Source organism: Mastigoproctus giganteus, chromosome 14 (assembly GCF_048544385.1).
Source record: "Mastigoproctus giganteus isolate SK-2022 chromosome 14, ASM4854438v1, whole genome shotgun sequence".
Lineage (NCBI taxonomy): Eukaryota > Metazoa > Arthropoda > Arachnida > Uropygi > Thelyphonidae > Mastigoproctus > Mastigoproctus giganteus.
The window spans coordinates 122,903,911-122,920,209 of NC_143588.1; the positions used below are offsets into that span (position 1 = coordinate 122,903,911).

The 16,299-nt window shown below is 39.4% G+C and overlaps 1 protein-coding gene across 4 annotated transcripts in view; it reads right to left on the reverse strand.

Moving 5' to 3' along the window:
- LOC150075706 (CCR4-NOT transcription complex subunit 4-like) overlaps nucleotides 1-16,299 on the reverse strand; it is a 494,519-nt gene that overhangs the window by 291,965 nt on the left and 186,255 nt on the right. For all 4 annotated transcript variants that reach the window (XM_090388673.1, XM_090388675.1, XM_090388674.1 and 1 more), the window contains exon 7: nucleotides 7,364-7,511. In XM_090388673.1, the coding sequence (XP_090244799.1) occupies nucleotides 7,364-7,511 (148 nt within the window). The remainder of the gene's footprint in view (nucleotides 1-7,363; nucleotides 7,512-16,299) is intronic.

Genomic DNA, 16,299 nt, shown 5'->3' on the forward strand with positions numbered 1-16,299 from the left:
AATATTGTTCAAGGTTTAGGCCTAAATGGTTGTCAGATGAATTAATGAGACATGTGGCAGAGAAGAAAAATGCATGGGATACATATAAATTAATGGGTGACATGGAAGCCTATGATAGATATAAGTTGGTCTGTAACCAAGTCACAAAGGAGATTAGGCAGGCAAAGGCAGACTACGAAAAATCCTTGGCAAAGGATGCAAAGAAAAACAGAAAAGAGTTCTTTACATATTTAAACTCAAGAAGGAAAGGGATGAATCAGATTGGTCCACTGGATATTGATGGTTCAACAGTTGACGATCCTGCTCAGGTGGCTAACAATCTAAACGAGTATTTTCCATCTACATTCACGCATGAGGAGTCATTCAGGAAGGAGAATGATGTAGGTAAAGTAAACATTGGCAGTGAGCTGGATTATTTTGTAATAACTGAGAGGAAAGTGGAGGAGAGATTGTTGAGGATAAACATAAAAAAGGCACCTGGGGTGGATGGGATCTATCCAGTTATATTAAAGGAGGCAGCAAAGGAAGTAAGCAAACCCCTAGCCATAATTATGAGAGCTTCTTTGGACTCAGGGGAGGTACCCATAGACTGGAGATGTGCAAATGTAACCCCAATTCACAAAGGAGGATCAAAGGCTGACACAAGTAATTATAGACCTGTTAGTTTAACTTCTGTTCCAGGAAAATTAATGGAGGCACTGGTTAAAGAAGCACTGCAGGATCATCTAGACAAGAATTCAGTTATAGCTCAGACGCAGCATGGTTTTGTTAAGGGCAGGTCTTGCCTGACCAATTTGATTGGATACTATGATGCAGTCACAAAAGAACTGGATGCAGGGAATAACTTTGATATTATATATTTGGATCTTAGAAAGGCTTTTGATACTGTTGCACATGGAAGACTGCTGCACAAGTTGGAGCAGTGTGGCATTGGAGGCAAATTGCTGCTATGGATAAGGGGATGGTTGAGTGGCAGAACACAGAGAGTGGTAATCAATGGACACTGCTCAACGTGGACTAATGTTATTAGTGGAGTTCCTCAGGGTTCAGTGTTGGGTCCGTTGTTGTTTTCGATGTTTATGAATGATATTGATGATGGGATATCAAGTTTAATGTCCAAGTTTGCAGATGATACAAAGGTTGTCAGGGTTGTTAAGGACGCTATGCTGCTGCAACAGGATCTGGAAAGGTTGAACAGATGGGCTGAGAGGTGGCAAATGAAGTTTAACATTGACAAATGTAAAGTACTGCATATGGGAAACAGTAACCCCAGAGCAACGTATCAACTCTGCGGTACTACACTGTCAGTGGTGGAGAATGAAAAGGACCTGGGGGTAATTGTGCAGGCAGATATGAAGTTCTCTGAGCAGTGCAGACGAGCTGCAAGAGTAGCTCATGGTGTCTTGTCAGTGATATACAGGAATTTTTCTAGCAGGGATAAGGTGGTGATTATTCCCTTGTATAAGGCAATGGTTAGGCCACATCTTGAGTACTGTATACAGGTCTGGAGGCCTCATTTCAAGAAGGATGTAGAGCTGCTGGAACGGGTACAGAGAAGGGCAACAAGATTAGTGAATGGAACAAAGGGTTGCTCTTACGAAGAAAGGCTTAAGTTTTGCAAATTACAGAGTCTGGAGACTAGGCACATGCGAGGTGATCTGATAGAGGTGTATAAGGCTTTGAATGGTTTGAGCATGCTCAATGCCAATGGGATTCTTCATCTTGCTCAGAATAATCACCTCAGAGGGCATAAATTCAAATTGAGGAAGGACGGATGTCGGATAGATGTGCGGAAATTTGCCTTTGGCCAGCGGGTGGTTGGTTGGTGGAACCGACTTCCATCACTTGTTGTTGAAGTTGATAGCCTAAACAAATTTAAAGCTCAACTGGACAGGTATTTCGAATGAACGGAGGGGTGAAATGGGAGTGGTGTGTGTTTTTTTTTTTTTTTTGGCTGATGCTGAATAAGCTTGCTTTCTTGCATCATATGCCTCTACTAATGCTAATGCTAAAACACTTCCGATTAAAATGAAAACAATTAAAAAATCGAAAACCTTACATTACAGTAAGAAATAATTACCAATAATTAAAAATCAAATAATCACAATTAAAAAACAATTTAAAGCAATTAAACATTAAGTCAAAAATTAATTTAAAGAAAAAAATTGCAAAAACTATTTTCCTTCCTGAAGCTGACAATGCTTTTCGACATTGTGTCATTATCACAGGAATGAAAATTACCGAATAGGGGTGAGCATGGAACTTAAATAGGGTTATAGCTTCCTTTAAACTTTATTACCTAAGATCTTTTTTACAATTGGTAGAAGCTACTGATGGAATAGACAGTCTTTCAATTTGAGATTATTGGCAGAATTATAACATTCTTGATGCTGTAAAAAATAATTGAATTCACGTGGGGTGAAGTTAAGAACTAACAATAAATGCAGTGCGAAAAAAACTGTGGCCACAAAGCTACACTAAAGAAGCTACGGTTGAAATGCCAGAGCTAGTTAAGATTGCATGTCTTATAACTTTGCCACTAATGCCGGTGTCCTCCAAGGTTCAGTTTTTCCCCCACTCTTTTCCTCTTGTATATTAATGACCTTCTTCCACTGACTGGAAATCCTATCCAGAGATAGCACATTGCATTCTACTTTCCATTTTGAGAAACTTTGTCCTGCTCAATCAGTTTCAACTTTTCGAAAATCTGCTACCAATTCCTTAAATGCCGATCTCCAGGTAATTTTCCAGTGGGGCAAAGCCCACTTAGTTGATTTCAATCCTTCTAAAGCTCAGTGCTGTCTTATGTCTTGCCAAAAGGATTCTTCTGCTCCTGTGCTTATCTTTGGTGACACTCTGATTTCTAGGCAAAATGATATATCTCTTTTGGGGATTACCCTGACTTCTAATCTCTCTCTTGGCACAAGAACATTACAAATATTGCTTCCTCTGCATCTAAAAAACTTGATTTTTTCTTTTGCTCTCGGCTTTACTTTTCTTACAAACAGCTGTTCACTCTTTACAAATCGCAAAACTGCCCTACCATGGAATATTGTTCCCACTTCTGGGGTGGTGCCCCCAAAATCTCTCTCAGGCTTCTTGATTCCGTTCAGAAGAGGGCAGTTAGGTTAATAAATGATTCATCTCTAACAGAGTCTCTCCACTCGCCGTCTCATAGATGTGTTGTTTCTGCTGCATGCCTCTTCTACAAATATTTCCATGGTCACTGTTCTTCGGAATTGGCTTCTATAATTCCCCCTATCTCTTTCAAAACAGTCCGAACACGTGCCGCCACCAGCCAACATCCATTTAATGTTCAATTTCAAACTCACAGAACCAACTTTTCATCTTCCTCGTTTATTCATTTAACTGCCGTTTTCTGGAAGAAACTTCCTTCATACGTCATCATCATCATCAGCCATTTTCAATCCACTGCAGGATGAAGGCCTCTCCAGCAACTTTCCAGTTCCTTCTGTTTTGAGCACTGGCCATCCATTTACTACTCAAAAAGTCATGAATTTCATCTATCCATCTCCTCCTTTGTCTTCCAGGTTTTCTTCTAGCTCCTCTTGGGTACCATTCTGTTATTTTCTTAGTCCATCTGTCATCATGTCTTCAAGCTATGTGTCCTGCCCAAGACCATTTTAGTTCTTTAGTTTTGATAAGAATGTCCTTTACTTGAGTTTGCTGACTAATCCATGTGTTTCTCTTCTTATCTAACAGTCTGATTTCCAATATAATTCGTTCCATTCTTCGCTGTGTAGTTCTTAGCTTCTCTTCCATTCTTTTGGTGAGTGCCCAAGTTTCACTTCCATAAGTCATGGCGTGGAGTATACATTGATTCATTATTTTACGTTTCAGACAAACTGGGATATTGCTCTTCCGTATGTGACTATATTTCCTGAATGCTATCCATCCAAAATTTATTCTTCTCTTGACTTCCAGCCATTTATCATTATTACAGCTAATAACTTGTCCCAGATAAGTATAAGACTCCACCTTTTCAATTACTGCTCCTTCAATCATTATTTCCCTTTCCGTGGCATACTTGTTCATCATTACTTTTGTTTTAGCCATATTCATCTTTAGTCCAAAATCCTTACTAACTGTGCATAACTGATTAAGATTTTCCTCTAATTCTTTGGGATCATGGCTTATGACCACAATGTCATCTGCAAATCGTAAATGGTTTAGGTACTCTCCGTTCACATTGACTCCTTTCTGCGACCAGTCTAATCTTCTGAAAGCTTCCTCAAGGGCAGCAGTAAACAGCTTCGGACATATTGTGTCTCCTTGTCGAACTCCTTTCTCGATTTTAAATTTGCTACTGTCTTTGTCTAGTCTAATAAAGGATGTAGCACTCTTATATATTTTCTTCAAAATCATAATATATGGAGTATCTATGCCTTGTCTTTCCAGTGCCCGAAACATTGCCTTATGCTGTATGGAGTCAAATGCCTTTTCATAATCCACAAATGCCAGGCATAATGGTGTTTTATATTCATTTGCTTTCTCCATTAGCTGTGATATTATGTGAAGGTGATCCATAGTTGAGAATCCTGTCCTAAAGCCAGCTTGCTCTTTCGGTTGATTCTCATCAAGTATTCTTTCTAATCTGTTAGTAATGACCCTTGTGAACAACTTGTAGATATGGGATAACAAGCTAATTGGTCTATAATTTCCAATTTATCTCCTTTCTTATGCAGCAAAACTATGATTGCATTGTTACACTGCTTAGGCATCACACCTTTTCTAATGCACTTTGTGAAGATATACGTATTTCCTGAAAATTACAGTCTACAGAAGTTCAAGTGCAATGTCAACAAATATCTTCTTTCGACTTCTTGGTACTAAGTACTGTACGTTCTGTTCTGTACTGTTCTAATACCCATCGTGTTTGAGGTTTAGATAAAAAAAAAAAAAAAAAAAAAAAAATCTAAATCAAATAATTTTTTTTAATATTATTATTATTAGATAGTATGTATAAAGTCTTGAATGGTTTGAGCATGCTCAATGCTGATGGGATTCTTCTTGTTCAGAATAATCACCTGAGAAGGCATAAATTAAAATTTAGGAAAGGCAGCTGTAGGATAGATGTGCGGAAGTTTGCCTTTAGCCAGCATGTAGGTGATTGCTTAAATAGATTCAAGGCAGAACTGGACAAACATTTGGAGTGAGTAGGTGGGTGAAATGAGAAGGGTGTGGGGTTTTTTTTTTTTTTTTTTTTGGCTGATGCTATATAAGCTTGCTTTCTTGCATCATGTGCCCTTGCTAATGCTAAATAAAAAAAAACAAAAAAACACAGTAAAATTGACACTTTTGGGGACCTCATTACTACAAACCTCGTTACCATAAAATGTGAAAATTTCGGTCCCTTGAACTTTGTATTAATGAGATTTGACTGTATATTCATTTAGATATACTAACTGTATACCTATGCTTAGTAACATATACACTAGGTTCCTGGAAAATAGTATGATAACCAAACAAATTTCTAAATATAAACTCAACACTCCCCCTTTTTTTTTCAAATGAAAAATGAACAAATACAGGATGGAGAAGTATGAGGGATGTTTTCCAGTGCACTGGAGGGGTAACACTGTGGTAGTAGAAAGAATGAGAGCTTTGCAACTAGAGTCTTGTATTTATGCAATTCAGTAATGGTGGAAAATTGCAATAAAAACCTATATTATAACAAATTCTAGTATGCAGACACAAAGAAGGTTTCAACTTCAGTTTAATGTACTGAAACATGGCTGAATTCTGTCTTGGAACACCCTATTAAGGTGGGCTGAAGCTGTTCAAGCTACTGGTAGTAAATTAGCATTAGCAAAGGCACATGATGCAAGAAAGCAAGCTTATATATAATCAGCCAAAAAAAAAAAAACACCTTATTTCACCCACCCATCCACTTGCTCCAAAATGTTTGTCAAGTTCTGCCTTGAATCTATTTAAGCTATCAACTTCTACAATGACAGATGGAAGTTTGTTCCAGCAATCAATCACCCGCTGGTTAAAGGCAAACTTCCGCACAATTATCCTACAACCGACTTTCCTCAATTTGAATAATATAATCAATTATTCAAATAATCAATCAATTTGTCAGGACTATGCGTACAATTTGTTGAGATAGTGAGAAATGCAGTGTTGCAAAGCCCATCCTGGTCAGAAACAAGACAAGCGATTGCCTTGGGAATATCATACAGAAGTCCATCCAAGATAATTTTGCACAATGGGCTTCAGTTCAACCGGTACAACATTCAAATCGCTCATGAGGTAACAAATCAGGATAAAACTGCTTGAATACAGTTCTGTAGCAATTTATCATCATTTAAGAACATGATGCAAATGTTTTGAATATGTTGGAATAGACCCATTTTCACATTTCTGGATTTGTTAACAAGCAGAACTTTCACTATTGGTTAGGGACTAACCCAATGGAGCTCCACCAAAAGCCCCTACATGGTGAGAATGTAACTAACTGGTGTAGTGTATCTACATTTGGAATAATCGGACCATACTTCATTGAAGAGAACATCAGACTGTAACACTGACTGCTGATCAATACAGTTCATTGTTGGAAAGATTTTTGGTTGAGGAGCAATGCACGTTCAGAAAAAATAATGTCTGGTTTCAACAAGATGGAGCAACACTGCACACTGCAAGACAAAGAATGGCCATTTTGAGGAAAATGTTTCCTGGGCACTTGGTTTCAAAGTTTGGTGATATCTGGTGGCGATCAAGATCTCCTGAATTGACCGCCCTTAACCTTTTTTCTTTGGGGATATCTAAAGGCAAAAATTTATGAAACAAGACCATTCTCAATTCAAGAACTAAAGGATTGAATTACAGAAGAAATTGGAAGAATAAATTTGTTACCGCGAGTTATGCACAATTTTATGTGCAGACTGCAACAATATATTGACTGTGCTGGAAATCATTTGGAGCATGTCATTTTTAAAACTTAATATTCAAATATTAAACTGCATTTAGTAACGTTATTTTTTTAAATAAAGATTCTCAATTTACGTCTCATCTTTTAAAAATAATTTCCCAAAAAACATGCAATTCTAATGGCCTACCCTGTATATATATATATATTTAATAAACTGATTGGGTTTAATCAGTTTATTAGATATGTATCTGAAAACAAGGCAACTTGTCAACTTCCTTTCATCAATTTAGTGACAGGAAGTTGACAAGTTGCTTTGTTTTCACCATAAAGGCTTTTATAACAAGTGAAGGTTCCTGAAAGAGCCATTTCAACTAGCATAGTGCTGGTATGCGCGCGCGCATGCACGCACACACACACACACACACACACACACACACACGCACACACTGCAGTGAGCACAAAAGGTACCTGAGATCCTGCATAAGATGTGCTTTGATTGACTACAACTTTATGGAGTTTACCATATTTTCCAAAATAATCATGCTTTTTAAGTAGTTCTGGATCAGCTAGCCGAGAAGGTAATCCAACAACAAAAACAAGATTCTTCTGAACAACCCTGATTTGGGAAAAAAAACAAGTATTTAGTACGGGTCCCATCTTCTTATTAATTTTTTTTTTTTTACATAACATTTCCATTAATACAAAAATTTACAAATCTATTTTAAAACAAAAATAGATTTTTGTTTTAAAATAGTCTAAACAAATCTATTTTGTTCAAACTCACTGTATTATGTATTAAAAAAAGAATCCCTAACATTCAAGATAAAATATTGAAAAGTCCTGGAGTAATCAGAATTTATTTTTGAAGTCTTTCAGAAAAGCTTATAGGGAGAAAAACAGTTAGGAAATATACATTATGGAATATAAAGAAAAATGCAGATATTGGGGAAAAGACATTTGCCTGGCACATTTACACATCTACTGTGTACTCACTGTCTATGTAAATCAGATTACTGCTCAGAGGATTGTTTGAAACCAATTAAAGGAACCTTAGCAGCAGGCTATGATTTTTGTGGGGCCTTTATATGTTTGTATACCTTTATATATAGTTATAGAATAGTGACATTAAGTTGCACAAATGTGTTATTTTTTAGTTTTAACAATAAATAAAATTATGATCTTAATGTGTGGTTTCCAGTCATGTTATTTATGGGCAAATTTTAATACAATTTAAAAGATAAAAAAGTTTATTATATTGGGTAAAGGTAATCACTGGAATATGAAATGAGTACAAAATAGAAGGGAAGAGTGCACTAAGTTTCCGTGGAAAAAAGTTCAATTTATTTTTGTGCAGTTGTCAAGCTTATGTTACCTAACATCTAGTGCAATAACTTGCTAACAAATTGTTATAGGCCGTTTTTAGTTATGCCACCTGAAATGGCATAGAATTGATTAAACTGTAAACTGCAAAAGTGCTGCATTTACCTCTTCCTGTAAAAAAGGGCTTGTTATACGATTCAAGCCCTTTTGAAGAGAAGTTCAGTGGGTTTTTCTCAACTTTCTTTTTCAGAGCCAAAAACTCCGCGGGAAAAGATGTTATTGCAGAGATTTTTGCAAATCTCCTAGACTATTTGCAACTGCAGTTCGATCTGCAATTGGACATCCGTTGTGCTCGAGGATCACTGAAGGGCATGGTGAATATTTTCCCTTCATTTTCCGGATCTTATCCCAGACTACTTTTGAGCTAGCAGCCTGAGTTATGGAAGATGTAAAACGAATCCAAGATTTCATACATAACGTGCTTTTGCACATGCACGTTTGAATGATATTAAATTTTCAGTCGTGGGATATCGGCGCAATATCCCCCAGGCTTTGTTTTGTGCTTTTTTTGCTGCCGTGCATTCTGAATTCCACCAATGTTTGGGAAATAGTGGGAACTGGCTGGATGATTTTTGGATTGCAATTGCAGCTGCTTGGACAATCGTTTCTGTGACATAAATGACTGCTTCATTGATTGGCTCCTGACTGACTGTAGCGATGTCAAGGTTTGCCAGATGTTGAAAGGCATTCCAGTCAGCCTGATCAATCTTCCACTGCGGTAAACTAAATTGCAAACATGGTCTACCACTAGTTAGGGTGGTTATCACGGGGAAGTGGTCACTTCCATATGGATTTTCTTCTACCTCCCAAGTAAGTGAAGGAAGGAGAGCATATGCTCTATGACTCATCCCCTTCCATTGATGTTAGCACTACCCCACAGAGTATTATGTCCATTGAAATCCCCAAGAATTAAACAAGGGGAAGGCAACTGCATGATAAGATCATCAAGGCCTTTCTGGGGGATGTCAATCCCAGGTGCAAATAGAGCAGACAGTTAATAAGAACCCCACTGTAAGGCGAATTGCTATAGCCTCAATGCTAGTTGTAAGCTGCAATGGCTGAAATGGGATCTGGTTGCTGATGAGGATTGCGACTCCTCCGTGAGCAGGACCATCCACAATTCTATCCTTATGAATGATGGTAATGTTATGCATGGTTTTTTAGTTTTAGTTTTTTTTTTTTTTTAGGAGCATTAGCAACTAAGGCCATATTGCTCCGGGATATGCGGTGGTCATTCCCTGACCTTTCCGCATCCTCCGTATTTGGTGGTGACGGGCTTGAACCCCGGTCTAATCAAGAAGCGTGTGCTATGCACTGCTGCTCCTTCCCACCTGGCTACGGAGGCACCTGTTATGCATGGTGGGGTCATCATTTGCCTTTAAATAAGTCTCCTGTATGCAAAAGCAAGCTGGTTTGTGCTTTGCAGGAGTGCCTTGATGTCATCAGTATTTTGCCGGAATCCACGACAGTTCCACTGTAGGAATTTAGCCATTATTTTGGCTTGATGGATCCATCAGGCAACTTCCGAGGTGCTGAGGGCTTACCTTTTTCAGTTTTGGCTTTATCCTTCCTGGGGAAGTATGGACGCTCTCCTGTGTCCATTTCCTCCTCAGCAAAGAGCTCCAAAACTGAGTCTTCTTGTACCTCCTTCTGCTCGACATCCATGTTTTCTTGGGTACTAGGTGGTACTTCACATTTCTTATTCTTTTCTTTTGCAATTGCTTTTGTTACTTGTGGAGCATTAGGAGGTACTGATATAGGAGTGGCAGCTGATTGGTCCTTCTGCGCAGGTTTTTGGGAGCTTAAGAGATAACGTGCAGTGGGAGTAAATGATTCTTTTGGAGGGATGGACATGTCCGTCTGAGTTCCAATGGAACACCTCCCTGCTACCTTCTGGGTGTAGGTAGGTTTGTTGATGTTGAGAGGTTTCACCGCTTTCCTTGCCTCCTGGTACAGTATGTTTAGCTCTGCCTTCAGCCACTGAATTTCTTTTTCTTCTTTCCATCTCTGGCATGGTCGTGAATAGGCTGGATGTTCTCCCTCACAGTTAATGCAGGTGGGTTTTGTGGCCGAACATGCTGTTGTTTCGTGGTCCTTTGCACCACATCGAGCACATGCAAGGACTCCACGGCAGGCCATTTGAGAATGTCCATATTTCTGGCATTTAAAACACCGTAAAGGGTTTGGAACATATGGACGCACTGGACAGTTGATGTAGCTAGCTTTAAACTCATCAGGAGACTTAGGTCAATTAAAAGTCAGGATAATGTTTCTGGTTTTAACGAGTTTCCCATCCCTACGAGCACTAATTCTCTTCACAGCCTGTGGTTTCAATTCTCTTAACTCCCTGTGGTTTCAACTCCAAGCAGATTTCCTCCTTGGTTACGTCGAGAAGGTCCCATTCTGAAATGACCCCTCTCGATGAATTAAGTGAGAGAGAGAGAGAGAGAGAGAGAGAGATAATCTTTATTACCCTTCACGGCTATAAAGCCAGGGGCTTACAGTTTCCCAAACTTCCGGGAAAATTAAACAATTATTTACAAAAAGGTAATTTTACAAAGAAAACATATTATAATACAAAGGAGAGAACTCCTTACGAGAGTTAAATCTGATTGAGCTGGCTTAACATTGAGATAAGAGCACCAGCTCAATCAGACAGGAACAGATGCAAGGTATACATCAGTCATTGCTGATTAGTCCTACTTGTCATAATTTTTTTCCGGTAAGTGCGGTCAGCAGCGAATTTGTTCAGGTCGGTGTCAAGTGCCTGGGTTTGTTTGAGCATCTGCTGAGGAAGGAACCTGTCCGAGAGATGGAGTCGTGCTGAATGCGAGTAGAGCTCGGGATTGGCCCTAAGGGCAGCAGGTGGGGGATCCTCCAGCCACAGGTATCCCAGAATGAAGGTGTTGCCATTATGCCTGTTATCATCTTGATTGTTGCTAGGAGGTGTTGGTCGTCGACTAAGGTGGGAAGCCGTGGAATTCCGAGAGAGTTGGCAAGCTGCGTGGTACGAATCAGAGCTGGAAGGTTGTGCTTCCTGTTGGCCCACTTTAGGAGCCAGAATTCTGTGGCAAAGAGTGGTTTGTTTATTGACGGTGCCGCTGATGCCCAAATTTCAGCAGCATAGAGTAAAGGTGGAAAGATAACTGTTCTTATGTACCTCACGGTTATCTTTTTATCTGTGATATGAAGGAGATGTTGTTTTGCTATCCACCGGAGTCTTGAAGCACATGTGAGGAGCATGTCCATGTGGGCGTTGAATCGAAGTTTTGGGTCGAATACAACGCCCAGATCACGATGGCTGGACACAATTGGGATGAGGGTGTTGCCGACCAAAGGCTGGAGAGAAGTAGGAGTTTGCTTCAATGAATACACTATAAATTCGGATTTAGCAGGATTGATCTTGAGCCCAAACTGGCAGAGGTAAGATGTCACTGTGGTGAGAGTGTTGTTAATTTCCACTTTTACCAGATCTAGGTCTTGACCGGGGATGATGGGAGTGAGTATCTTGATATCGTCCGCATAGCTCAGTAGACATCGAGAATGTGCAACCAGTGGGAAGATAATGGATGAAAACAGAAGGCCCGAAAGGACCCCTTCTTGTGGGACTCCTGCGGTGACGGATCTAGTAACGGTGCGATCTCCTGTATGAAGCTTTATAACTCTGTTATTCAGAAGAGAGGAGAGAAAGCATAATATGTTCCCTGTGATCTGGAAGTGGCATTCCAGGAGAGTGAGAAGTTGGTTTACTTGGACGGCATCAAATGCGGCCTCAATGTCTAAGTAAGTCACAGCTAGTTCCTGCCTATTCTGCAATGCTGACAAGATAGTATTCGTGGTGGCTAGCAGATTGGTGATCGTTGATCTGTTTGGAAGGGAGTAGTGAATTTGGGCTGGATTACTTTGCAAGATCTGCTTAGTGAGGATGGGGAGTAAGGCCTTCTCCAGGAGCTTCAGCAGGCTGGAGGAGTTGGAGATGGGTCGGAAGTGTTTAGGTTTCGATGGCGACTGAACTTTGGCTAAAGGTTTGATGAGATAGTTTTTCCACTGCTGTGGGAAAATTTTGTTCGAGAGTAACTGGTTGAAGATTATTAAAAGTGGCTGAATAATGTACGGACTTAGGCATTTGAGCATGAATTGGAGAACTCCATCATCACCGGTGGTTGACGAGGCAGGTAGAGAATTGATGGATACGATCAGCTGTTGTTTTGTAATCTGAATGTTGTTCAACACTTCTTGCTGGATGGGCTCTGTTAGTAGAGCTAGATCTGAGTTTGGCATAGGATTACGGTTAAATCTTGTGACGAAATCGAGCCACAATTCAGGATCAAGTTGTAAAGGAAAATGAGGGTTCACTTTCTTGTATGGAATTTTTCCTTTAGCCAGCTCACGGTTAACGTATAATTTGATTGCCTCAGATTTCAGGCGATTAAATGTGGTGTTCTATGTGGTGTCACTGTTATGGGTACTCCTCCGATTGATGTTGTTCGGAGTAGCTGCTCAGACTGCCTGTCAGTTTTAGTTTCAATTAAAAGGTCTCCAGAACGGAGCCTCTTAACTGATTTGGGTGAACCTGCTATCCCATCTAACCCTTTTTGTGTAAAAAAGGGTTACATTTTACCAATTGGTTTTTCACCGGTGGAGTGTATGATTAGGAACCTTGGAACAGGCCCTGATGGTATTTCAGTTCGCTGCCTCTTTGTACTAATAATACTATCTGTGTCTTCGTCTCTGTTTGCAGATAGGGACTGGGTTGGGGGCCCCTGAGGAAGTAAGTTTATCATGATTCATGTAAATTTTAAGTGGTTCAGTGCCCGGGCTCCCCACCCACCACGAAGCCCAAAGGGACGCCCACTACCCGGCATGCAATAAATGCGCTCGGGAGTGGAATGCCAGGGCTACCCAGACACCATACCCGCACCGCCGCCAGCCTGAATCCTGTCCCTCGGACCATGAGGGTAGGGGCGTGGCATTGACACGGTTGACCCTCGCAGGCGAGCCTACTAGCCGATTGATCCTAGCCGAGCCTTCCAGGACCACCCGTCTTGTTGAAGCAGGGGCCAAAGTGGTGTATTGAATGGGCCCCTCAACCACCAGGATCCCCCTTTCCGAATTTCCACGGGTCGCAGCGCGCAGCAAACATGCCGGATTCCATTGATGTTAGCCTGGAACCTAGGCTGTGTCCTAGGTGATGCTAGTCTAGAAGTCCAGCAGTGTCACTGGGAGGTCCCCTCACCACGTACAGGTGCCCACGTCGAGGGGAGTTTGCAGTGATTACCACTCTGTCTTCTCCCACTCAACCATAGCAGCATTTTGTCCTTAATGCCATATTGCTCCAATTTGTACAGTAGTCTTCTATGAGCAACAGTATCAAAAGCTCTCCTAAGATCCAAGTCTATGATATCAAAATTATTTTATTTCATCCAGTTCCTTTGTGACCACATCATAGTATCCAATCAAATTGACCAGACAAGACTTCCCCTTAAAAAACCCACACTGAGTCTGGATTATTAGTGCTGTCTTGTCTAGATGATCATGCAATGCTTCTTTAACCAGTGACTCCATTATTTTCCCTGGAACAGAATGTCAAACTAACAGGCCTGTAAGTACTCACGTGACTGTTTGATCTCCCTTTGTGAATTGGAGATACATTTTCACATCTCCAGTGCATGGGTACCTCCCCTGAGTCCAAGGTAGCTCTTATAATTATGCCTAAGGGTTTGCTAACTTCCTTTGCTGCCTCCATTAATATAACTGGATAGATCCTATCCACCGCAGGTGCTTTTTTATGTTTATCTTCAACAATTTCTCCTCCACTTTTCTCTCAGTTTTTAAAAAATCATTTATCCTATCCACTGCAGGTGCTTTTTTATGTTTATCTTCAACAATTTCACCTCCACTTTTCTCTCAGGTTTTAAAAAATCATTTAACTCACTACCTTAGTTTAATACACCTCTGGTATTCCCCTGCTTGAATAACTCTTCATGTGTAAGTGTAGATGCAAAACACTCATTCAGTTTGTTAGCTACCTGAGGATGACCATCAACAGTTGAACCATCGATATCAAGTGGGCCAATCTGATTCATCCCACTTCCTTTTTCAACATCTGGACTTGAATTTTACATTTAATAGCAATTCTTTAATTTTAGCTGTAAGCCAAATGTACTGCTAATTTTTAAATAAAAATTAGCAGTACGTAATTGCTCACAGCACTCAATTATTCAAATCAGGGTCTCTCTCATCATGACTGAAATGCCTGTGTAACAACACATTCCATGAGAGCATACCAGTTAATTTCTTGATATATTTCGTTGGGTTCATTTAATCGGCATTATATAATTAGTTTCTAACAGTACTCCTACTAATTATCCTTTGTTATATGAGGTTAAGGACACTAATTAGAAGTAGTCCTAAGGTAAAGTATTCAGCCACTTTTGTGCACAATGCAAGATGAAGTCTATATGCTGCTACAAAAAGCAAGCTGTCTGTGAGTTGAACTGGTACACTGGCTGCAACAAAGCAATTAAATGAAGTTGCACATTTCATTGACTTTTTTTTTTGGAAAAAACTCTTCATATGAAAATTATGTACATAACTGCTATAAAATATTAACTCATCTCATTTATTAAAAAAAAAAAAAAAAAAAAAATGACCAACACTAGAAGAAAATCATTGTAAAAAGCAAATCAGAATTGAGATAATATAAAACACTTTTTTGCTTCAACTTCTAGACATGGATTTTACATTTAATAGCAATTCTTTAATTTTAGCATTTGTAAGCCAAATTGGACAACTGAGTCATTTCCAATTTTCAAAACTATTTTTGTGCTCCCCCTATTATGTTGTCTATACAATAAATTGCAAACACAGGTGAAAAATATAAGGAACTGTGAAAAGTGAACAATGCCCTGTTTGAGACTAACAAAAAAATTAAAGATCTACCTACATACTCCCATAGATGAAAAATGTAGATCTAAAGGGTAAAAAATCAAGAATATCTGTTATATAGTAGTAGTGGTAAATGATACAAGAAAGCAAGCTTATATAGCATCAGCAAAAATAAAAAAAAAAAAAACAAAACTTCACTCATCCATAGCCTCCAAGAATTTGTCTAGTTCCTTGTATTTATTCAACCCATCCACTTCTGCAACAACAGATGGCAGCCTATTCAACAATCAACCACCTGCTGGTTGAAGGTAAACTTCCACACATCCATCCTGCAACTATCCTTCAACTTAAATTTATGCCCCTCAGCAAGAAGAATACCATTAACAACATTCAGCTTACTCAACACATTCACGGCGTTTGACACCTCAATCAGATCACCCAGCAGGTGCCTAGTCTCCGGGATGTTGCAATTTGCAGAAATGAAGCCTTTCTAGGTAAGAACACTCTTTCGTTTTCTTCACCAATCTGATTGTCCATCTCTGCACCTGTTCCAGCAGATCTACATCCTTCTTACAGTGAGGCCTCCAGACCTGTATACAGTACTCAAAATGAACTACCTTACTATCCCTTGTATAAAGGGACAGTAAGGTAGTTTACAGACAACATTTATGGAAGATTTAACATAAAGAAGAAAATTAAAATTGCAAAGAAGTCATGCTTGCTAAAGATTTCATGCTAATAGTAACCTGAGAGATATGTGATTAATCTGTTTGGATAACTTTCTAATGGCTCAGTGAAACGTGTGGCCACTGTGTTACCACTGCCAAACCAAGACATTTTCAATAAAGTGCAAAGCTTAAATATTGCTGTTTATATATAATGTGAACTGAAAGGTGTTCACAATAAGTTATAAATGTGAATTTCTTGCAAAAATTTATGCCATGGCTGCAAAGTTTCAGACCTGAATATCAATGTGGACTTCAATTTTAAAATCAGTGGATTCAGTAGTAATTCCTTTGGCCAATATGTGTGCTGTTTGTGGCAGAGAAAAATTACTGTCAACACAAGTAACATTCAGGGCAACAGGATTAGTGAATGGAACAAAGGGTTGCTCTTACCAAGAAAGGATTAAATTT